The sequence below is a fragment of the Hesperophylax consimilis genome, chromosome 19 (genome assembly GCF_061612785.1).
Source record: "Hesperophylax consimilis isolate HC1 chromosome 19, BYU_Hcon_1.0, whole genome shotgun sequence".
Classification (NCBI taxonomy): domain Eukaryota; kingdom Metazoa; phylum Arthropoda; class Insecta; order Trichoptera; family Limnephilidae; genus Hesperophylax; species Hesperophylax consimilis.
This window is the reverse complement of record NC_142854.1, coordinates 32,361,559-32,387,301: the sequence shown is the minus strand read 5'-3', so window position 1 is coordinate 32,387,301 and position 25,743 is coordinate 32,361,559. Positions and strand designations below refer to the sequence as shown.

The following is a 25,743-nucleotide window of genomic DNA, read 5'->3' as shown; positions in this document are numbered from 1 at the left end:
GTTAATACGCACATATTTTATTGAATGTCTATCTTTGTCATACTTTTGAACAAGGAATATAATGGAAACATAAGTGTGTTTCTTACTTGCCATATTTTATCTTGAGTTTGTGGGACAATAGCGATTCGCGATGTATGGTAACGTCATTATTTTTAGAATTTTTTGGAATATTTTTTAATTTTTGGACAAAGAAGTATTATAAAATTAACCAGTTCCAAGAATAACCGGTTACTCAAATAAATTACAACGTTGCAGTTTCCAGTGAAAGGAACCGGTTCCATGTGACCTTGACAGGAATATCGATCATCTCTAGTTCATATGTCAAATTAATATGTTCGTCGTCATCGTCTCCTTTGCTGGTTGTTTCTCCGTCTTTCTAGAGTACTTTCATATGAACTAGACAAATAAATGTATGTCTCTTGACAGTATTTCAATAAATTTCACATTTAAACCAAGGTATTTATAATTGAAGAGTTTCTACTTTTCTAGTGACAACGCTTATGTGAAAAAAAAGTGACCGCCGCACTTTACCTTTACGAAAGTAAGTTATAGTTATATTGACTGAGTTACACGTAAACTCCTTAATTATTGCTTGTTTATTGTAATTATATATCGCTTAACACTTGATTGATCAGATTTTACAGAATTCGTGTTCTAACATAATATTGAGCTACCCAAAACCTGCCGGTAAACACGTGTCGTGACGGACGAGAGTACGTGAGTTTGTTTATTAAGCGATTTATAAGTTTATCTATTCTTCAACCTTTGTGAAGAGTTTCGTTTCAGTAAAAATCATTTTTATAACATCTTTTGTCATCTCCTATCAACCAACATTGTTTTCTTTAACTTTAGGGATACATTTGCAACGTTATTTCATGCAATGCAACTCGTCTAAGTAAATCGGGACTGTCTATAATATCATAATCAACTGTTTATAATATGTTTAGTATTATAGTTAATGATTCGTAGTTAATATATCTCTTATATATAAAAACAATGCTTTTATAAAATTTGTCTTATGTATTGAGTCGACTTGAATTTTATTTTCATCTGAACAATTTATGGCATGTTTGTTTAGAGTGGTTTTTTGTACAGGTTTTGTTTATTTTCACCTAACAACAATTACCACCATACAACACGAAGCCATCATAGCAGTTCCATGGATCTTCTCAACCCAGAAAGTGTTTCCATAAAAAGTGAACCATGGTCGCAGGAAGAAGGTGAATGTGAAATGGCGTATACCGATATACAAATCGACCTTCAATATGTGAAGAAGGAATGTTTACAGTACGCCGAGGGTGTTCAGCCAACTAGTAAGTTGCATTGCGTATATCACAAAGGTGGACAGATAGACGCAGTCAGAACAGTTGCTTGTTTTCTACTTCCCGTCTTGTCGTCAATCGGTACTTTTGATTTTAAATATTGCTTTACATGAAACTGATGAACTAAGAAAATTTTCAACGTGTTTTTCCCCCAAACAGCTCATAATTTCTAAAACTTTTTCCTCCATCGTTGGATAACAACAGATGCCTCTCCATTATTTATTATTAAGTCTCATAAACTTCTTTTCATTTGGTAAGTTTTTAAATTCTCACGGCCAAAAGCATTTTTGTTGTTTGTTTTTGGGGTGTTATGCCGTGTTGCGCTAACTCCTTCTTTAGCCGACGTTTCACATCTTCGGATCTACCAGATCTGCCCTGATGATGGACACTGCAACGCTGTCCGAAACGTCGGCTAAAGAAGGAGTTAGCGCAACACAGCATAACACCCCAAAAACAAACAAAAAAAAATCTTTTCATTTATCTATTTTGAAATAAATCACATGTCACTGTGTTCGTACGTGCTAATCTCCGAAACCGCCCAACCGATCTCAATGAAATTTTGTGAATGTGTATGGTTGGTTCCGGTTTTAAATTTAGGATAGGTTTGAACCCGATAGGTGGCGCTGTTGTATAGATCTAAAAAATCTTTCAGATTTCTAATCCGAAAATACATAAAACGTCAAATTTGTAGTTCCCTACACAGAAGGCGGTGGTCTGTGGCAGGACAACGTCTTATATTATAAAATCTTAAAATATAAAAATCCTGCCTGCGTTTGTTTGTGCTCGCAAAATTCTAAAAGTAGTCGACCGATATCGCTGAAAATTTCAAAGTTAGTTTTTATTAGTGCCAGGAATTTTTAAAGATGTTCAAATGGTAGAAGTTGGGAACGCCCTAGGAATACTTAACGCAATATCTCTGCACCGTTATCTTAAAGAAGTCTTAATCATCGTAAAGTCTGTGTAGTTTTCAAATAGTTACATTTTGGTATACGATAGTGAATGGTGAAAGAAGTAGAAAGACCTTAGCAATAGTGAAGCATTGCGGGGGATTCACTAGTATTGATATAAATGTAAGTGTTCGTTTGTTCGGAATCTGAAAATCTCCAAAAGTTCTTCACCGATTGCTTTGAAATTCTTACCCAACTTTGCATTCGAATACACGTATGTTTTTATAATCCTTAATTATATAGATAGCTAGTAGTATAATATTTTTTTTTTTTTTTTTTTTTTTATTATTTAATATTTGTATGTTTTTTACAATAAATATACAATTATACATATTATACAGTGTTATCAAGGTAAATAATAATAGCTTTTCCTCACCATAAAGAGACGAGGCTCTTGTGTTTGGTGAGTGAATCCTAGCTCAATTATATGGAATCATGTAAGTAAGTAAATAATATAGTTGCAAAACCAAAGGGATAAGTAAGAAATAGGCAAGATTTATCAATAATACAGTTTCAAGATTTGAAGGAAATAATAATAAGAGTAAGATATGGACTTTTATAGTAGTTTCAGGTAATTTTTTAATTTTATTTTAAATTCCTGAATATCTTCAATATTTTTTAGATATAATGGAAGGATGTTAAAATATGTTATACCTCGATAGAGATAGGTATTTTGTGTGTGCTTTGTATTAAGTTTTGGGATTTTGATAGTTTTTTGATATCTTGCTGATGAATTGAATTGTAAGTTATTTAACTGTATTTCTTTATAAATTTGTAGAATTGAATATTTTTTATATATATTGTCTATTGTGGGTACATTGAATATTGAAAAGAGAATCTCAGTAGAAAATTTGGATGGTTTTTTCAATATTACTTTAATTATCAATCTTTGAACTATTTTAAGTGGATTTAATATATTGTTATAAGTTCCTCCCCAGCCAATAATACCATATTGTAATATAGATTGTACAATTGCATAGTACACTCTTTTTAGGTTTTCTAGTCTAAGCATATTTCTAAGTCTTATAAATATATAAATACATTTTCTAATTCTTTTTACAAGTTCACAAATTTGTTTTTTCCATTTAAAATGTTGATCTATATATATACCAAGATATTTAATTTCAGAAGTTAGACTAAGTATAGAACATTCTTGATTGCAATTAGTTCTGTTACATTTAAGTTGATGTATTATAATTTTTAATTCTGGTATTGATTTAAATTTGTTGATAGAGAATGGGATACATTTTGTTTTTTCAGTATTTAATGAGAGGAGGTTTTTATCGAACCAATTTTTCAGTATATTAATATCAGTATTTGCTAAGTTATTAACATTATTCCAATCAGTACCTTCAATTATTATGACAGTGTCATCAGCATAAGATATTATTTTTCCATTTAATCTTTGATTGAATATGTCATTTACATAAATAATAAACAGTAACGGTCCCAGGACTGTACCTTGAGGTATGCCGAAGTGACTTGTTTTTTGTTGACTAAGTACATCGTTGATTTTTACGACTTGAGGGCGTTTGAAAAGGTAGCTTTTTATCCATTCTATAGCTGTACCACTTAATCCAATGTTTCTTAATTTACTTATAAGTTTGTCGTGTGATATGCTATCAAAAGCTTTTTTAAGATCTATGAAGATTCCAATGCATTTTAATGATTTATCTAATGAATTATGAACAAGACTAGTTAATTTTGCAATTGCATCCTGAGTGCTTCTACCTTCCATAAAACCGAACTGATTTTCATTAATTAATTTATTACATTTTACAAATTGGTTTATCCTTTTTTTAACTATCTTTTCAAAAATTTTCGCTATGTTCGAGATTACTGATATGGGTCGGTAATTGCTAACTTCTTCTGGGTTACCAGATTTAAATATTGGAGTAATGGTAGTTTGTTTGTAGATTGATGGAAACACTCCGTTTTGGAAACTTACATTTATTATGTGTTTTAACGGTTTAGAAATTTGATTTTTAATATTTTTTAAAATATTAACTGTTATTCCATCAAAACCCGGGGCAGAACCTCCTTGCATACCGTTTATAATTGATATTATTTCGTTCTCTGTGGTGACTTGGAATGTTGCTATATTATTGTCAGTATCAATACTACAGTCTGGAAATGTTATATTTGGGTCAGTATGAATGAGATTGGCAAGATTTCCCCCTACGTTCGCAAAGAAGGTGTTAAATATGTTTGCAGCTTTTGAGGGATTTTCTTTACAACATGTTTTCATGTTGTCATGAAATAAAGTAGCGATGTCGTTATTCTTGTTTTTTTTCTTGTCAATTATTTCATTTATAACTGTCCACACTCTTTTACTATCATTTTCAGCCTGATTCAACTTTTGTTTATAATACTTTTGTTTTGTGTTTTTTATAATATATGAAAGTTTGTTTTTATATGCTTTAAAATGATTTAGTAAATTTTTATTATTTGGTTGTTGAGTAGTTAATTTGTAAAGAGCTTGCTTATGTCGTACAGATACTACTAAACCATGAGTAATCCATGGTTTTATAGGTTTCAAGTTCGACACTTTGGATTTGGTTATTATATTATTATTTGTCGAGTCATTTATGCATTTAGATATTTTTTCTTCAAACATTTTACAACATATATTGACATCATTACATTGTAATAATTTATTCCAATTTTCTGATTCTAATTGGTGTTTTAATGTATCCATATTAAGTACTTTTTTTGAGTAATTATTTTGTTTAAATAATGGCAAAGTTGGATTGCTTGATTTATAGTTAAAAATACATGAATAATGATCAGTGATAGATGTATGAATGACAGCTGATTTTATATTTTTGATATCAGGAATATTTGTAAAAATGTGATCTAAGCATGAGGGGCGTTGACCTTCAACATTTCTAGTATAAGAATTTATGCACGATAAATAATTGAGTTCTGCTAACATATTTAGATATGTGTCTTTATCATTACTAGAATAGTCGTTTGCGATATTTAAATTCATATCTCCAACAATAATGGTATTTTTATTTCTAAAATTTAACAAAATATTTTTTAATTCATCTATAAATTGAGGTACTATCGATTTATGCGTGCGATAAATAGCAATAATGTTGTAATATTTATTTACGTCTTTAAATTCTATATTTAATATGTTAACATTACTAACATTAATTATTTCTTTAATATTGAGAACATTATACTGGTTAGAAATAAATAATCCGATACCTGAGTTTTTGTTTATTTTGTTTATTGTCGCATGGTATGTGTAGCCTGGAATAGTGTAATTGATTTCGCCTGCAGAGTGTGTCTCTGTTAAGACAATCAGGCCCGGGAAAAAATTTAATTCTTTTAATGTTATAACTAATTCATCCATGTTCTACATTCTCAATCCATTATTCTACATTCTCAATCCAAACGCACCATTCCGCTCCCCTAGAAAATATTTCAATCTCTTAAAACTCGTAAAACCGATGGTAAATCTTACATTTCGAACACTGACAAGAAACAAATATTTGATGTTTGTGCAACAAATAAAATCAACCAAACTACAAATTATTCAATTGGAATTTGTACCCGCTAAAGAACTGCAAGTAGCTTATCAGCAAGAGCTTTGTTAAACTATATAATTCGATCCAACTTTAAATACAAAAAAATAATAATTTAACGGCACCGATACACGAAGAATATTTAATGAAATTATTATATATTTTTTAAAAGTTTTTTTTATCAATTAAAAGAAAATTAAATTTTCACTATCTTACTATAAATAACTTACATAACATAACAATATTATTCACTTTCAGTGTTTTGCTGATTGAGCATAAAAGTTAACATTTTTTTTTTAAATATACCTACACTTTGTTCATTTCTAATGTTGTCTGGAAGGCAATTATACATGTTGCCCCCTCGTAACCAATGGATTGCTTGCCGTAGTGAGTATGTTTGGTGTTTAAATGTATGTTGAATTGTGTGTGTGTACTTTTACGTTTTATTGAATTCTGTATTTGTATGAATGAGTTTATATTTTACATAAGGTGACATGTATTATTATTATTATTATTATTTATTTATTTTTTTTTTTTTTTTTTTTTTTTTTTTTTTTTTTTTTTTTTTTTTTTTTTTTTTTTAAAGAAAGACAAACATTCCCGGGTCACGGATAACCCAACAATGTTTGAAAATCTCCTACTACCACCACAGAAAGCCGAAAATGTTGCTTGTGTTGTGATGGAGGACTTAGCCAGCCGAGGAATCGAACACGCGATTAACAATTATATTCATATAGTTTTCTTACCGTTAACAGTTTTGTTTCCATATATTTTTTGTGGATATTCCGGGTAAGTAGTGAATTAGCTTTTCACTATAAAGTGCTCTAAAAATGAAATAGACTTTTTTAATGATAAATTTAGTATTTTTTGTTTTTAATGAGTTTTTATTATTCACAATGTACATTTGTTACGTATAAATTTTTTAATAAAATTAGCGACCGGTTTCGACACGTCCGTGTCATTAACTAGCTATTTTAAAACTAAAAAAAATTTAAACGTAACAAATGTACATTGTGAATAATAAAAACTCATTAAAAACAAAAAATGTCTATAAATTGTTCATAGTGAATGCCAAAGAAATACAAAAAAAATAAATAAATAAAAAATAAATTTAGTAACTTAAAAACAAGTTTTACCATCTATCATGTCAAGCTGATATTGCGATGAAGCCCAATATTTAAAGACAGGCATTATTTTACCTACCAAATCAGTACGGTTGAATGGTATATCTATGAGTGCAGGTGACAATAATAAATTGTTTATGGACATATTTGTATTCTATTTTAACCCATTCTTGTTTGTCCTTTACTTTTGCACACTAACATAATTATTTTTGTTATAACTTTCTATTAAAACATCCGTGTATGTACATTATTGGGCATCATGCATGTTTAATGAACTCAAATTAACTATAATAAATATTATCAATGTTTTTTTTTTTCAGGTAGCATTAATGTGGTTAGTGTACCCATAAAGGCAGATCCAAGACCCCAAGAAGAAAATGGAGATGAAATTCCCCATACCGAAATAGACTTAGACCTGCCAGATATTAAAAGGGAATGCTTAGAACGCTCTAAAAGTGCTTCAGGTAAAATTTATTTTTGTTTGTCTAAATTTTGTTTTAATAATTTGTTTGCTTCGTTATATATGCACCGAAGTATTGAGCTTTATCTGCCTTTTTTCAGAGATGATAACGGACCTAAAGATGCACTCAGAAGGAAAACCTTATTCATGTTCCCAATGTAACTACGTTAGTTCAAACAAATCAAATTTCATGAGGCACCTACGCACCCATACTGGAGAAAAACCTTTTTCGTGTTCCTATTGTAATTACTCTAGTTCATGGGAATCTTGTTTAAATAGTCACTTAGATGCCCATTATGGAAAAAAAACCTTACTCATGTTCCCGTTGTAACTACTCCTGTTCACACAAATCAAATTTAAATCGTCACTTACGCACCCATACTAAAAATTTATGTTCCCATTGTAACTACTCCTGTTTACGCAAATCTAGTTTAAGAAAGCACTTATTCACCCACACTGGAGAAAAACCTCATTCATGTTCCTATTGTAACTACTCCTGTTTACTCAAATCAAAATTAAGAAGACACTTATTCACCCATACTGGAGAAAAACCTTACTCATGTTCCCATTGCAACTACTCCTGTAAAGACAAATCAAATTTAAATAGTCACTTACGCACCCATACTGGAGAAAAACTTTAATTATGCTCCCATTTTTACTTCTTGTGTTCATTCAAATCAAGTTTAAAAAGGCATTTACATACACATACGGGAAAAAACCTCGTGTTTACTAGAGCAGTATTTTAAATGAGATGCTACTTTACCATTATAAACTAATTTAAATTAAGATGCTACTATACCATTATACACTAATTTATTTCTTATTCTTAAAAAAATACCTTTTTGTCATTTTCTTAGCTAATAATTCATGAGGAAACCGAAACTAAACTGAAACTGACGGGCAACTACCGGTTGCAAACTGGTTGACATCAGAGCTTCTCTCACCGCGCAACTCAAGTGTACGATTTCACTATTTACCTTCACTAAGATTTTTTAAGGTGAGAGGATGCGCATCAAAATATTTAGTATGGATATGTGCTAATTTATAAATTTATGTTTCGAATTATAAAATATGGGTCATTAAACAATCTATTTCTTACGAATTTATTTATTTTATTTTATTTTAAATACATAAACGGCCATACTGCCTTTTATAAATAAACATATAAAAGAGTATTGCGCTAATTTTAAGAAATACATGTCGCCGATGTTAGCATGTTCATTTCCCAAAATGTGTAATCGACTGATTGGTGAGTAATAATTTGATAATGTATGTGTGTTATTATAGTAGGACGGTAGAGTCAGTCTATTGTTAGCGCGACCAGGGCAATGAAATCGTATTAGTTCTATTAAATCAGGGGTATCCAGGACCGAGTGATTTATTTTATATAATATTAATAGATCACAGATTTGTCTGCGATCTGATAAATTTACGAGATTAGTCCAGTTTAATAACAAATTATAGTCCACGGATTCTCTTGGAATACCTAATTTAAAATTAATATACCTAAGGAATCTATGCTGGACTTTTTCAATCGCTTGAATATGGATATTGTAATGTGGAGCCCAAATCGTAGAGTTATATTCCAAAATGCTTCTCACTAGCGTTATGTATAAAATGCGAATAGTATCAATGTTACAAAATTGTTTGGTTATTCTAATAATAAATCCTAAAATCTTCATTGCTCTCTTAATAATATTAGTTATATTATGGCTAATAAATGTAAGTTTTGAGTTAAAAATAATACCTAGATTATTTATTGTTTCTACTGAGTTTAATATAATTTTGTCAAGATTGTATTCATAAATTGTTTCTTCATTTTATAAAATCTTATTATTTGACATTTACTAATGTTAAGTGCAGTTTATTGCATATACGCCAATTAAACAAGTTGTTTAAATTTTTTTGTAAAATTATGCAATCACAAATATTTTTAATTTTTTTATATAATTTTAAATCATCAGAAAATAACAGGATATCAACATCGGAAAAAACGTCTACAATGTCATTAGTAAATAAAATAAACAGTATTGGTCCTAAATGGGAGCTCTGTGGCACACCACTCGTGGCAGAAAAGGCATCCGATATTACGTCATTTAACTTTACAAACAGTTGCCTATTTGTTAAATAACTCTCTACCCATTTAAGAAAGTTCCCGGTTATACCCATACTGGTTAATTTATTTATCAATATTTTATGACAAACTTTATCGAACGCCTTGCTGAAGTCAGTATATATCGAATCTACTTGACATTTATCTGCAAAGGCATTCGCTATAAAGTTTTCACATATTAGTAGATGTGTCAGAGTTGATCTATTCTTCATGAAACCGTGTTGAAACCTTGTTATAATCCATTTTATTTAAAAATAATTTTATCCAAAATCATTTTTTCAAATAGTCTTGGAATAGTTGACTGTATACACACAGGTCTATAGTTGCGTATATCGCATTTGTCACCTTTTTTTAAATATGGGTGTGATGTAACTATTTTTCCATGCAATTGGAAAATATCCCGATGATAATGACATATTAAAAATTAAATAGAGGGGATACGACATGGCATGTATACAGTGTTTCAATAGAATTGGTGGTATTTTGTCAGGACCCGAACTTTGTAATATATAATTTGTTAATATGGGTTTTAATTTCATTTATATCTATGTGAATGTTAGAAATTTGTAAATTGATGTTAAATGAAAAAAAAGGAATTTCACTATTATCAATTGTGTTGTCATATACATCTTTAAAAAATGAAGCAAATAAATTAACAATAGTTTCTGCATTATTTCCATTTATGCCGTTATAATACATGCTAGCAGATATATCTATTTCATTTCTGTTTAATGACTTTGAGTACTTCCATAAAGTGTTGATGTCGTTATTTGCAATTGAATTTTCCACGTATTCTCTGTAACAATTTTTAGAAAGATCGTGACATTGGCGTCGAATTAAATTGAATTGAATATAATCTTTAATTGATTTAGAATTTTTGTACTTTTTATGTATTTTCTTCTTCAATAGAGTCAAGTCAATTAAATCTTTATTGAACCACTGAGGGAAAACATTATTTTTACATTTAATGTAAGGCACACTTTTTTCTATGATATTGTGAATTATTTTATAGAATACGTTGATATTTTTGTTAATATTTTCTTGTTTTAAAAAAGTCCAATCAGTAGCATTTGAGCATTCATTAATATGATTAAAATGAGCTTTATTAAAATTGTGAAGTGATTTTTTGCACTGTAGATTTGGTATTTTATTTAGTGATACGCTAATATTTAATGGAGGATGATAGTTATCTACAGGTAATATTTCACTTGATTTTACTACAGTTACTAAAGTATCACTTAAAAATACCAAGTCCAGTATTTTGTTATTACGATTTTCAATTTTATTTAATTGTGTTAGATTTATAAAATTTGACATGCTTATAACTTCTTTGTTTATAGTTGACAAGCCAGCGTTTTCTATACCTGTCAATTCCATAAAGTTTTCATTCCAAATGATGTTCGGAAGATTAAAATCGCCAGTTATAATTATTTTTACTTTTGGATATTTTAATTGTAAAATTTCAATATCTTCAAAATGCTTAGTATAAATATTAATATCAGATTTAGGCGGAATGTACACATAACCCAATAAAATTCTGTTTTTACCTGTATTAATCATAACAAATAATTGCTCTATTTCAACGTTTTTTGTATTTAACTGTCTGGAGACAATATTTTTCGCTACTGCAATCAGAACTCCACCACCTCTTCTTTTATTGTTTTTAATGTCATCGTTTGTAGATTGATTTCTATCCCGGCGGAAAACGTTATATCTTGACATTCCTAGTTCTGTAGTGTGAATATCCGGATGTAACCAAGTTTCTGTGAAAATCAACACATCAAATATTGAAGTAGTTATTTCTAGTCTGAGAGTTTCCAGTTTAGTTCGAATTCCTCTGACGTTTTGATAATATAGGTAACAGTGATTTCGTTTATTGTGTAGTTTTTTGGTGTATGCTGTTGAACGATTTTCGGAATAGAATGAACATATTTTATCGTGAGATTTGTTTCTCCGCTATTTTTCCGTTGTTCTAATTCTATTATCAGATTCTTCATGTGATTTCGTTGAGTTATTGTCAAGTCCGGTTTTATATTTATTCCATCGGTAATTTTAAATTTATTCCGAAGAATGTATTTTACTTGGAAAGAATCTTCAAATTCCACTTTAATTGGTCTGATGACTCCAGGTTTTGTAGCACCAGGTCTGTATATTTTTAGATTTTGTGTTGGTATGTCATCAATTTTTTTAATAGTGGATATTATTATTTTTGAGTCATTTGTCAAATTTTCTTCTTGAGACAACTCACTTTCCGGTACGTTTAGAAAGATTGCATTTTTTGATTTTTCCTTCCTTTCTTCCAATTACATTATGGTTTCACAAAGGTCTGGAATTTTTTGAGTCGGTTGATTTTGAGACAAGTTTTTGTAAACGGCGAGTTCACCTTCCAACTTCGCCATTATAGCCGCCATATGAGAAATTGAAGCCATGATGTTGTTGGACTCCGGTACTATTTTTGCAATCTGCTCTTTGTTAAATTTATTATTAGAGTTCATCATGACAGTTGTTAATTGCTTCCTTTGCAATTGTATAGAAATTAATGGATTCCATATTAATTTAGATATCTGAAACTTTTCGTTAATATTTTTGAACCGCACAGTGCAACACCCCTGATTTATATTGGAATAGGTACTGCACAGGTAAGGTTAGAGTTAAGAGTCAAGTTTGGCCCTAATGACTGAATGGTTTTTGGTCAAAAGACCTAAATGGTAATGGTCATTAGTGAAAAAATAACCTTACGTTTCCCACTATGCAAATATAATGAAATATACTATTTTGATGGGCTTAAATTTAATTTTCACACCACCGATTTACGTTTGAACGCAAATTTGTCGTCTGTATATTTTTAAATAGACATAAATAACGTATTTTTAATGATGTTTTATTTTAAATTTCATTGTTTTAAATTGTAGATTGTGTGTAAAACGCCCTTCGTGGCAGCAGGACGCGTCCCAACGCTTCCTCCAACCGCTTTGTGTTTTTTTAGTATTTTCAAGGGAAATGAGGCAACATCCCCTTGAAATTATTTTTAAAATCAATTAATCAACATTTGAACTTAAATAAACTTAATAATTATTAAAATATTGAAGACATTATTAGTGATTTCTAATCGAAAATCTGAAACAGAAAAATCAGAAAAGGATACGGTCAGACCTAGGACCTAGATGTGACCGTATCCTTTTCTGATTGTTCTGTTTCAAATTTTCGATAAGAAATCACTAATATTGTCTTCAATATTTAAATATTACAATTTGAGGTTTTACTCAATAAAGTTATTCCGAAAAATAAATATTCATTCTAGACTTGCAGAAAAGTCAATAGATGTAGCACATTAAAAAAATAATAATAATAAGATAGGTTTATCTAAAAAAGACGCTGTCTAGATTGCATTTAGTTCGGGTTGAATCTTGCGATCATACATAAAGATAGTTGCCAGTAAAAATGTGCGGTGAAAAAATGAAGACAATGTTGGTAGTTCTTATTCGAAGTATGATACAGTTAAAAGTGACCGAGGGAGATAGGGTCCCATTAGGTCTGTGGTAGAGCACTGTCCCGGAAAGACAAGGGTCCTGGGTTCGTGTCCTAGATGTGACCGTATCCTTTTCTGATTGTTCTGTTTCAGATTTTCGATTAGAAATCACTAATATTGTCTTCAATATTTAAATATTACAATTTGAGGTTTTACTCAATATAGTTATTCCGAAAAATAAATATTAATAATTATTAGAACTTTATAATATGTGTAAATTTTATAACGGCGATCGGTAAATGCACTCCAGATGTTTTCAACAAAAACAAAATTCTCGGAAACTGGGCAAGTTTGGACCCTTTGCAAGTTTTTTACTAAGCCCAGGGTAATTTATTATCCCGACCGTCGCTTTTTATTGCGGGCAGAATGCACCACTTCAACAATAACCAGAAACAGGATTAAATGGAGATAAATGATGGACTTGCCGAACGTCACAGCGGTGCTGCCAGGGTCTCTTATCTATGTGAGGTGTCAGCGCTTTATTAGCACCAGATACACACCTGGACGCTGTTGTTGGACGCGGTGGACTCTCTTACTGCAGCAGCTGGTCCAGTTCCTTCACCACTTAGGATTCTTGCTGCAGAGCCTCCATCTTCTATCTTCGTAGAACGTCACAGCGGTGCTGCCAAGGTCTGGTATCTGTGAGAGGATAGTGTGTCAGCGCTTTATTAGCAGCAGACACATATACCTGGACGGATGACGAACCTCGTGCTGGCACTGTTGGTGGACGCGGTGGACTCTTTCGCTGCAGCAGCTGGCCCAGTTTCTTCACCATCTAGGATTCTTGCTGCAGAGTCTCCATCTTCTATCTTCGTGTCGCCTGTACCTATACTTCATTTTACTTATCTTAACTTCACTCTATTTTTTTAATATTTATATTTTCTGCAATACCTGCATCAACTGTAAAGCGCCCCTGAGGTGATATCTCACAAAAGCGGCGCTTTACAAATTATTCAATAAATAATAATAATAAATAATTGAGAAAAAATATTTTTTTTATTAATTAACATTAACTCACAAAAAATCGTCAAAATCGCATCGAAATCGTGAAAAATTGGTGTCGTTGGCAAATATTTTATAATTTAAAATACAAATAAATAAAACGATAATTAATGTTTACAAAAATAAAAATTTAGTTTTGTGTAGACCAATATTAGTATTTTGGCCTCAAATACAAATTAAAGTTTTGTATAAAAAGGCCGCGCAGCCGTCCCTCTTAACCAGAAAAGAACACTTTAGCTGTTATCTGACAATCGTCAATTTAGATGTCTTCATAAAAACTTTCGGTAAAATGGTTTGATGGGGTTCGCTACCAGGCTAATTACAACCGTGACTTTTGGGTTGACGTTTATGTAACATAAGTAAACCCAAAAGTAACGAGCCGCCACTGTTTACAACACATATTCACGAGGGGACAGTCTTGTGGTATTGAGTTAAACTTTCCTAGCTATCTTCTTATTATTTTCAAAATGTGCAAATAAGTTTAATCATAAACTTTTTACTTTTGTTTCTTAGATCCGACAACAGTGAGGAAAAATTAGTTCAAAATGATTATTTTTAATGTACTGTATATTTGTTATCGAATGTAAATATGTATTTGTACTAAAAAGAGCTGTACGCAGGAACACTGGAGGGTCTACAGTCGTTCATAATAATTAAACGTAACTTCGGTTTTATTAAAATAAAGAGTGTTGACGTGTACGACGTAGGAGATAAACAATCAGTTTCCTCAAATATGATTTAAGATTTTCACGGCCAAAAGTCTTTTTGTTATTTGTTTTTGGGGTGTTATGCCGTGTTGCGCTAACTCCTTTTTTAGCCAACGTTTCGGACAGCATTGCAGTGTCCATCATCAGGGCAGATGATGGACAAATAACACATCAAATAACACATCTGCCCTGATGATGGACTTTGCAATGCTGTCCGAAACGTTGGCTAAAAAAGGAGTTAGCGCAACCAAATAACAAAAATCAGTATAATAAACAAAAAAAATCAGTTTCCTTATACCATTGTTGGGATAGTGGTGCCCCTCCAATGTATTGCGTTCATAAATGTCTCCAGAATCAAATTATGATGAACATATTGATAGGTGGGTCAAATCGCAGCACCGCAAAGAATGGGAGAGGGCGCCTGGAATGAGACATTCCAAAGTACTCATAAAAGGACCAGACCCTAGACGAACCAAGAAAGTACTCGATATGGACAGAAACTCGCCGAGGGAACTGGTAGGACTACTAACGGGACACTTACATCTCAGGAGACACATGCAGATATTGGGAGTGGAAAACACCAATAGATGCAGGAAATGTGAAGAGGATGAAGATACTCCAATTCATCTATTTTTTTTTGTTATTAGTTTTTGGGGTGTTATGCCGTGTTGCGCTAACTCCTTCTTTAACCAACGTTTCGGACAGCATTGCAGTGTCCATCATCAGGGCAGATGTGTTATTTGGATACTGCAATGCTGTCTGAAACGCTGGCTAAAGAAAGAGTAAGCGCAACACGGCATAAGACCCCAAAAACAAATAACAAAAATACTTTTGGTCGTGAAAATCTTAAATCATATAGATTTATAGGCGTTCGAACATCCCATTTTAATTTAATTTCTTATCATTTTACTAATAAGGAATCACTAGGTTAACGAACTGCCTTGCAGGAAATTTGGATATTTTCCACATGTTCTACAACGTATTTAAACGTGAAATATGATTGTTCAAGACTTACATTGTAATCCTACTTTTGAAATTTTATTTTATTCCAATTGTAAATGTATTTGGTATTAACTTTTGTTTTATTTTTTAATTACCGATATTGCAATGTACTGGTTTATACTGTTTTTGCAAATAAATAAATGTGCTGCAAAAATCTAAGGAAACCATCTTCGTGTTCTGAATGTAGTTTTAATTAGAGTTGAAAACTGGCTCAAGGATTCACACAAAAATTAAAACCAGTTTTGTGTTCGGAATATAAAGATAAATTTCTAGCTGTGGATGTATCTGCGTAAGCATTTGGAAGGAAATCGTTCACATGTTTGAAGGACAGATATAAAATGCAAGATTCAGACTGTGTGCTACAAAAATTTGAGGAAACCATTTAATTTTTTGGGTGCAGTCTTAATCAAAACTGATGATTCGCACCAAGATTAAAAAATATATCATAATATGTATGCCAGAGTAAAGTAAAGTTGGCCTCTCAGAAGCTGGGCGTACTGTACAGGGCTCGCAGATACTTTAATAGTACACAACTGCTGACCCTGTACAAATCGCAAGTGCGCCCTACTCTCGAATTTGGTAGCCATCTCTGGTCCGGAGCCCCTAAATACCTGAAAAAAACCCTTGACTCTGTGAAAAAACGGGCGGTCCGATTGATAGATTCCCCAATCTTAATAAGCGGACTGCAATCTTTAGAGCACAGGCGTCGGGTAGGTATGCTGTCCTTGTTCTATCGGTATTACAATAAAAGATGCTCTGAGGAACTAGCGTCATTGATCCCTTCGGCACCGGTGCGTAGTCTGGATACACGCCAAACGCGCGCCCAACATTTGTACACAGTTGATATTTGTCACATGAGAACGGGTCGCTTCTACGATTCGTTCTTAAGTTCAACAGCTCGGCTGTGGAACGAACTCCACACAGCATCCCCAAAGATGACATAGGCCCTAAGGGAAATTATTTTCTTCAGGGCCTCCTGTGTGGAGTTAATATAAAAAATAATAAAATCTTAAGTTAAAAGTTGTATTGTCTTCCGAATGATGTGTTAAAATTTCAGTTGTGGATCAATCTGCTGTAGCGATTTTAAAAAACCGTTTGAATGTACCGAATAATGTGTTTAAATTTCAGTTGTGGTTCAATCTACTGTAGTGATTTTAAAAAAACCGTTTGAATGTTCCGAGTGAAGTTTAAATTCTAGTCTCACCATATGCTGCCAAATTCCGAGGAAACTCATTGGTAATTATTACACGCATAATACCATTTTTTAAATAAAACCTTTTTATTCAATTTAATTAACATAAAAGGAAACTATCTTCATTAATTTGTGAAATTTTACGCAAATTTTTATGCACATTCGAAATGTGAAATTGTGAAATGGGATTGTATGGGATAACAGCCAAAATAATTTATGTTGATGACATTTTCTTGTGTTAGTATTCCTGATTACGAGTTTATTGACATTAACTCTATGCAAATTAGGTAGGTACTCTGCCCTGATGATGGACACTGCAATGCTGTCCGAAACGTTGGCTAAAGAAGGAGTTAGCGCAACACGGCATAACACCCCAAAAACAAATAACAAAAATACTTTTGGCAGTGAAAATCTTATATCATATTAGGTAGGTACTATTTTGGCGGAATTGGAAATGAAATAAATTAATTGGAAAATCTGTCAATTCACATCAGATTCGAATTTACCTAGGTGAAGTTAAATATGTGTCTGTACAGCCGCGAACACTACATGGCTTTATATTTTTATCGTGAACAACTTTAGCAAGCAACATTTTAGATCCTTGATGAAATTAAGCATTGGCTTACGATGTTTGACAACTGTCAAACATCTCAGCGATGTGCCTAGTCTGTTACACTAGACCTTATATAGTAGATAGCGAGATGTCAAAGGGGTAGGAAAGTTTAGATTTTACTTTACCCTTTAGTTTACCACTAAAACTTTCTAACTGCACCCGGAACGCGAGAATGGTTTTCCTCGAGTTGCGTCGACAGATGAGTCCGCAAATGGAATATTAGCGACGGTTTTAAATGTGTTTCAAGACCAGATTGAAGTTATGTGCCCCTGTTTGCTGCTGTACGGGGTCCGAAGAATTTAAATAGCTAATAATATGGGGGGGGGGTTATTAGAGTTTTGTTGAAGTTTTATATTGTATAAGTATATTTTATAATTTTAAATTTATCTACTTAGTTATAATAATTATTATCTAATCGCAGTAATGCAGCTATAGAATATCTAGAAACTTAAAATTTATTTAAATAGTTGCAATATCTGATCGCAGTAATACAGCAAAAATAATAAAAAGGTTTTTATTAAAAGTGTGTGTTTTTCAAAGGAGATTGTACTTTTGACCACCCTCCCGAATGATTCCGTAATCTTCCCGATGCCGCATTCTACAAACGCATGTGGCTTGCTCGGTGCATAACGGCGGAGCCAGTGGCACGTACGTTGAACGACGAATTATATTTTATTATCCAATTCTTTTTCAATATTTCAGGTTTTATGATGAATTTTTTTAAAAAATAAATTAATGCAAGCATACTAAAAATTATTTACAACAGTATTGAAAAACCAAAACTCATAGTGTGACGGTGTGTTACAGGACGGCACGGCGAAGAGGTTTTTAGCACGGTACGTTAACAGTTAAAGTCAGAATGCCATTTTTTACACAATAAATTTACGAGCGTCGTAAATCCCAACCTAAAATATGAATAAACTGTTCACATAGCTTCTTTGTTTGATAGATAATATCGTAAATTAACAGCTAATATCTATGACCTAAGCTTTGGTTGTATTTAGTAATGTACGGCATTGGATCATTTGTAGGTGATTCCGACTTGGTATAAACAGATGAAAAATATTAGAGAATATTTTTATCTCCTTAATTTACGGAAAAATCATAAAGATGCAATATTTTGAAAAACTGTCCCGACTTCTTGCTCGATGAAGTTTCAAAACGATTGTTTCATACTGTGATTTAGAATAATTTTTGACAGATTTGATTTTCAATAATCGATTGTTCAAGAATAGATTAGTCTATGACAATGAATCGACATATTTCTATGGTCAAGTATAAAGAGAAAAGTATCGATGTTACGATTATCATCGATATCGATTGTGCACATCGCTAGTCGTAACCAGTACTTTGTCGCGGAGTTGTCATTTTGACACTTCGACATCTCAAATAAATTAGCCGCTATTCAACGCCAACGCCTATTTAACACCACGCTAGAATTTAGTCGTGAACCTAAAGATCCATTATAAGACAAGAGGTTATTGGAAAATAAAAAAGAATTCTGATAACAAATAGAAGTACGGTTCCATGTTACATAGACAGGAATTTTATCCATCTCTTGTGGCTATGTCAAAAATGAACGTCAGTCATTGAATAATTGGCTCTCCGTCTCGCGGGTTTTCTTGTCGCTAGTAATGATTATTACCCCATCTTTCTAAAGTAATTTCCTATTAACAAGACATTAATGGTGTTTAATTTAGGTCACTTATAAGATTAATTGAACAACCAACACATTTAAAGCAAACATTTTATTATTGCAGAGCTTGTACTTTTCTAGTGACGTTTCTTCGGCGACGTTTATTAAAATATATAATGTAACCTCGTTTCATTTATTCATGCACGAATGTTTAGGTATATTATGAAATTCAATTCGGAAATGAGTCTTCTATCTGTTAATTAATTTATTAATATCTTAATTTATGGTTTCATTAGATTAATTTTTTTTTTTACAAAAAGATGCTCCTACGATATCCGTTTTATGTTTTGAGTCGACTAAAGTTTTATATTAATCTGAAGATTATTTTTATTTATCTAATTATTGACACATTTTATGTATATTTTTATTTAATTACATTTGGGAATGTGAGCCTACTGGGTGCTTTACCCGTGCTAAAGCCCCCGTTTTACATGTTACAAAATTGTGTATGTAAATAAAATGGACCAAAACGTATTTAAATTACGTTAAATTAAACGAATTTAAATGAAATATTAAGAAAAGTAAAATTTAAAAAAAAAATTACTAAGGCAGTTAAAAACTGAAAAAAAGCATTCTGAATATAATTATCGGTCCGGTTGCATATGTTTGACTAGAGTGATTTTAGACTAGAGTGATCGTTATTTTCAGCTGAGAACAATTACCATCACAAAACAAGACGCTATCGCAGCAGTCCATGGATCTTCCCAACACAGATAGTGTTTCCATCAAGAGTGAACCATGGTCGCAGGAAGAAAGCGAATGTGAAATGGCGTATACGGATATACAAATCGACCTTCAAGATGTGAAGAAGGAACGTTTTATTAAAACAAGTAAGTCGCATTGTGTATATAACAAAGATGTTTCAGATGGACAGCTGCTTGTTTTCTATTTCCCCTCCTGTCGTCCATCGGTACTCTTGATTTTCCTTTATATTATTGTTTTATTTAACAGGAAACTGACGTTTCTAATTTCCCTAAGCTGTTCCCCACCATATTTTATCACCTAAATGAATCCTCTCACGTTCTCTATTCCAAAAAAGGTATGTTGCTAAATGCAGTTTAATGACAAAATTATCTTTCATTGGAAAAATCCAGTTATATGTTTTTCGTGTTTTGAAAAGTTTAAAATTTCTGGAAGTAAACGAAAATCTTCATATATAAAATTTTCTTCTGAACAGCTTAATATGTTTTCATTTTAATAATTTTGAACGGTGAATATTTTGTTTTCGAATTTATTGAATTAAATAAAACTGAAAGTTTCAATATCAATTGAAATTTGGATTGTGAACGGAAAATTAAAATATATGGGTGGTTAAATGTTTTATTTTCGAGAAACAATTAAATTGGTTAAATAAATAACCCATCCAATAAATTCTCGTATTTTCGGCTTTAGGTTAAGCGTATTAATAATTATTTTAATATTACAAAGAAATTTGTGACAAAAACAAAAATCAGGTTAAGTGGTAACTTTTAAATTGAACGAAACAACATAAATTATAGATATAAACATATGAAATTGTTTTAGAACACTTTAATTTGATTATACAATGCTAACAAACTGCTTTAAATATAAAAAAAAACGGTTTCGGAAGAACCCTTCTTTCATCAGGAGAACATTAAGATAAAACTTAATATACACAATACTGACAGATACGTATACATATTTAGGTGTTGGAGTGGGTGGCGACCAAAGGAGAACGAGTTATTGGGTGATTTCTGGGAAGAACAGAGCGGTTTACTGGAGATTTGTCTATTTGAAATTTATTTGTTTTTTCAATAAGCTAGAGTTATTATTTATGTATTTTACTTTGAACCACTTGAAATATAAGTTATTCTACACTAAGATTCTAGGCTGTATAGTTTGATGATGACGCGTCTTCACAAAATTGCAAGTCCGCAGGGTTGCCTCAGAGCTACGAGTCTACTCAATATCTGCATGAATAATATCATTCCCCGGGCTGGATTCTGAGAATGAATGGTTTAAACAAGGCTCTGGCTCGTTTCTTGCGTTTAAGAAAAATGCAGGATCATGACTGCCATATAAGTATTCTCATTTTGGCCGTTACACCAATCAGTAAACATGTCAACTTATTCAATATTATTGTACTCTTTAAGATAAAATATCTTTTTTAAAAGATCCATTGCTTTGCGTTGATAAGATGATTCCATTAAAATCTACACACGTTTCTATTTTAACTGCTTGAGAGGGATTAGTCTCACTATCATTATTTGGTTTATGGACGGATAAATTAAAATCTACAGAAAATATTTCGTTAGAATCCGTTTTTTGATATTTCTATTAGCTTGACATTGGTTTCAGTACTCCCTGTACAGATGAAACATTTTAGGACTGACAAATTCTGAAGTTTTTTTAGAAGAATCTGGACGTAGAACATTTTAAAAATAAAAACAATAAGTTCCAAGTATTTTGTTAGTAATCTTTATAGAAATCATAATATAAATAGATTTCATTTAGGTTTTTTCACCACAGTTTGATAATATCAACAGCAGGCGAAACCGCCGTCACGCATAATTATCATTACGTAGTTTTAAATTATTAGTTCGCTGAGACATAGTTATGTGGCAGTAAATCCTTTGTGCCGACTCCTGCGGAATGGTTAGTTAGTTATGATTCCCCCTTTGATTTTTCAGTGGTATCTTTAAATGTAACTTTTTTGCTTTTAAGTTCTTAACAAAAATAATTTTTCCCACAGGGGCTTAAAGTTTAAAGATCTTATATATATTATGCAATGGGAATTCGTACCCACTAAAATACTATAAGTATTTATTATGTTCCAACCATAAATTCACATAATCATAAAAATAGCACCGACGACCAATTTAAAATATCTTTACACATTAATCTATTCTTGTTTGGTTATTTCAGGTGGTATTAATGTGGATTCTGTAGCCACCAAGGCAGGAGCAGCACCCCGAGAAGATGGAGGGGGGATCCCTTATATGGAAATAGACATAGAGCTGACAGATGTTAAAAAGGAATGCTTAGAGCACTCTGGACGTGTTACAGAGACTGCTTCAGGTAAAACCGATTTTATTTTATGATGATGATTTTATTAGTTTTCATTTACATACATACTTATTGAGCTTTATACGCAATCTTTTTCAGACATGCTAACGGACCTGAAGACGCATCATGGAGAAAAACAATTTTCATGTTCCCAATGTAACTACTCCTGTTCATGCAATTCTGCGTTAACAATTCATGTACGCACTCACACAGGAGAAAAACCATTTTCATGTTCATATTGCAGTTACTCATGTTCTCATAAGGGAACTTTAAATAAGCACATTCTTACCCATACTGGAGAAAAACCTTTTTCATGTTCTGATTGTAACTTTTCAAGTTCTCGTAAGGGAAATTTGAAACTTCACATGCTTACCCATACTGGAGAAAAACCCTTTTCATGTTCGTATTGCAATTACTCGTGTTCTCAAAAAGGTAATATCAAAAGTCACGTGCGAACGCATACTGGAGAAAAACCTTTTTCATGTGACCATTGTAACTACTCCTGTTCAAAAAAATCATATTTACCAATGCATTTACGCACACATACTGGAGAAAAACCTTTTTCGTGTTCTTATTGTAAATTCTCTAGTTCATGGAAATCTGATTTAAATAGGCACTTAGACGCCCATACTGGAAATAAACCGCATTCATGTTCCTATTGTAACTACTCCTGTTTACTCAAATCAAGTTTAAAAAGACACTTATTCACCCATACTGGAGAAAAACCTCACTCATGTTCCCATTGTAACTACTCCTGTTCAGACAAATCAAATTTTGCTAGTCACTTACGCACCCATACTGGAGAAAAACGTTATTCATGCTCCCATTGTGACTTCTCGTGTTCATTCAAATCAAGTTTATCAAGGCATTTACATACACATACAGGAAAAAAAACCTCGTGTTCACTAGAGCAGTAATTTAAATGAGATGCTACTATACTATTATAAAGTTATTTAAATTAAGATGTTACCCTATCATTATAGACTAATTTATTTCTTATTCTTAAAAAATTACCTTTTTGTCATTTTCTTAGCTTATAAATAACGCGGAAACGCGAAAATTTAACTGAAACTGACAGGCAACTGCCTGTTGCAAACTGGTTTCGAATAAAAAACGAGCTTTTCTCACCGCCCATTTCAAGTGTACGATTTCACTAATTACCTAAGATGTTTAAGGAGAACGGTTGTGCGGCCCTTTTCATTCAAAACTTTAATTTGGATTTGAGCCAAATTACCCAACCAAACTGAGATGTTTTTTTTAATTTATGGCATCGTAAATATTCAGTATGGATATGTGCTAATTTATTTATATATGTTTCAAATTATAAAATATGCGCCATTAAAAAATTCTATTTTTTACGATTTTAGAGTCAAGTTTGGCACTCATTTTTGACTTAATGGTAGTTACTAAAAAATTAACCTTACCTTTCCCACTATACACATATTATTAAATTTTAAATAAATAAATATATTTTCATCAATAATGCCATTTTTTGTAATATTAGCACTCTATTAGACCTAAAAGTAACGAGCCGCCACTGTTTACAACGCATATTCACGAGGGGACAGTCTGTTGGTATTGAGTTAAACTTTCCTAGCTATCTTCTTATCATTTTCAAAATGTGCATATAAATTTAATTATAAACTTTTTACTTTTGTTTCTTAGATCCGACAATAGTGAGGAAAAGTTAGTTTAAAATGAATATTTTTTAATGCACTGTATATTTGTTGTAGAATGTTAATGTGTATTTGTACGAAGAGGGCTATACGCAGGAACACTGGAGGGTCTACAGTCTTTCATTATAATTAAACGTAGCTTCGTTTTATTAAAATAAAGAGTGTTGACGTGTACGACGTAAGAGATAAACAATCAGTTTCCTTATACCGTTGTTGGGATAGTGGTCGGGCCTCCCCAATGTATTGCGGTCAAATATGTCTCCAGAATCAAACTATGATGAACATATTGATAGGTGGTGTTCCGACTTTAGCCAAGAATCAAACCAACGAAAATGCCACCTGTATCTGTATTGAGTAATTGAAATATCCGACAGATTTCTCCCTTAAGGGCAATAATTGTGATTATGTACCAATACATTCAAATGAATTAGTTTATAAATAGGCTTGCAAGCCCATTTTCTTTCTCTTCTCTCTTTTATTATTTATTATTTATTTCTATACATACATTACAGTGTCTACCAAATATTTACATTTGTATATAATACATAAATTTAGAACTGTTGTTAATTTGGTGTTTTATGCTGGGTGTGAGGTAGGTTTGAGTAGGTGACACTGTGGTGGGTAATGTTATATGTTTCGTGAACAAAAAAATTGTTAACTCACTTATTTTTCGTTTTATATAAACATAATTAATAAAACATCCATAAAGTTTATTTTTTTTTCTAAATTGCGGTCGGAAACATAGATTTTACTGAGGTGCACGATTTGATTCTTCTGGATTTGAGGTGGTTAACTTCTAGATTTGAACATAAAGCGTGGTGTTTTTTCTTTCTAACGGTGCACGGTTTAGATCGTATTTCTCACCATGACAGTAAGAGAGACAACGAGAGCTGTTCCCAAAAACAAACAATTTAGCCGAGGGGATAAAATTTGCTTTGTCAAAAGCTTATGAAAAGTCAGAATATATAGAATCTACTTGTGTACGAGACGAATATAGGCTATTATAATAAAATAATGGTTGTGGCAGATCGGCCAGTTACAAAACCGTGTTGTTCTGGAATAATCAGTTCCATGATAACTCAACACATTGACAATTCAACACACTTTGAAAAAGTGATGTAAAGTCATTAGAAACAATGAAATTTTTTTAACCTAACCTAACGTAAGCTACTTAACCCAGTTAATAAAGTTTTTATTCATCACTTTCCATGAATTTATATAACTTTTTAAAGATGTGATGAATTATAGGAGATTTCAACCTGGCAGGTATTCGTTGGACCCGCAATGAGCCTAACCAGACTCATTTCTTATCTCCAGAAAATTATAATTATGACATCGGCAACCATCTTGTGAACTTTCTTGCCCTAAATAACCTCAATCAATTCAATGACATTGTAAACAGTAACGGTAGAATCTTAGATCTCGATTTATCCAATTCACATGAACTACAAGTCAGGCAAAGTACCGATATCTTAAGTCGCATTGATGTACATCATCCACCCTTAGAGATTGACTATAGTTTTGATTTAAAATTAACAAAAAATGCTAAAAAATAAAACCTTACTTAAATATGATTTTAACAAAAATGATAACATTCAATTCAATCGGGATTACAAGAACTAGATTGGGCATTACTTTTACCTGAATTCATGTCGGTAGACAATATGGTTTCTATATTTTACACTCATCTGAATCGTATAATTGAGAAATGCGTAACCAAAATTGTAAATTGTAACAAGCAGAATCCCCACTGGTACTCACTGGACTTTAAAGACGTATAAGTTGGATAGTTAGTTA

The 25,743-nt window shown here is 31.8% G+C and overlaps 2 protein-coding genes across 2 annotated transcripts; both read left to right on the top strand.

Moving 5' to 3' along the window:
• The first annotated feature begins 330 nt into the window (after positions 1-330).
• Positions 331-8,375, top strand: LOC149415157 (uncharacterized). Its single transcript, XM_089643102.1, has 4 exons — positions 331-456; positions 1,096-1,313; positions 7,250-7,393; positions 8,247-8,375. The coding sequence occupies exons 1-4, from the start codon at positions 413-415 to the stop codon at positions 8,258-8,260; spliced, it is 420 nt and encodes a 139-aa protein (XP_089499228.1). The 5' UTR covers positions 331-412; the 3' UTR covers positions 8,261-8,375.
• An 11,562-nt stretch (positions 8,376-19,937) lies between these two features.
• Positions 19,938-24,075, top strand: LOC149415156 (uncharacterized). The gene is made up of 4 exons (XM_089643019.1): positions 19,938-20,073; positions 22,130-22,282; positions 22,370-22,467; positions 24,004-24,075. Exons 1-4 carry the CDS (start codon positions 19,938-19,940, stop codon positions 24,073-24,075), a joined length of 459 nt encoding a protein of 152 aa, XP_089499145.1.
• The last annotated feature ends 1,668 nt before the right edge of the window (positions 24,076-25,743 follow it).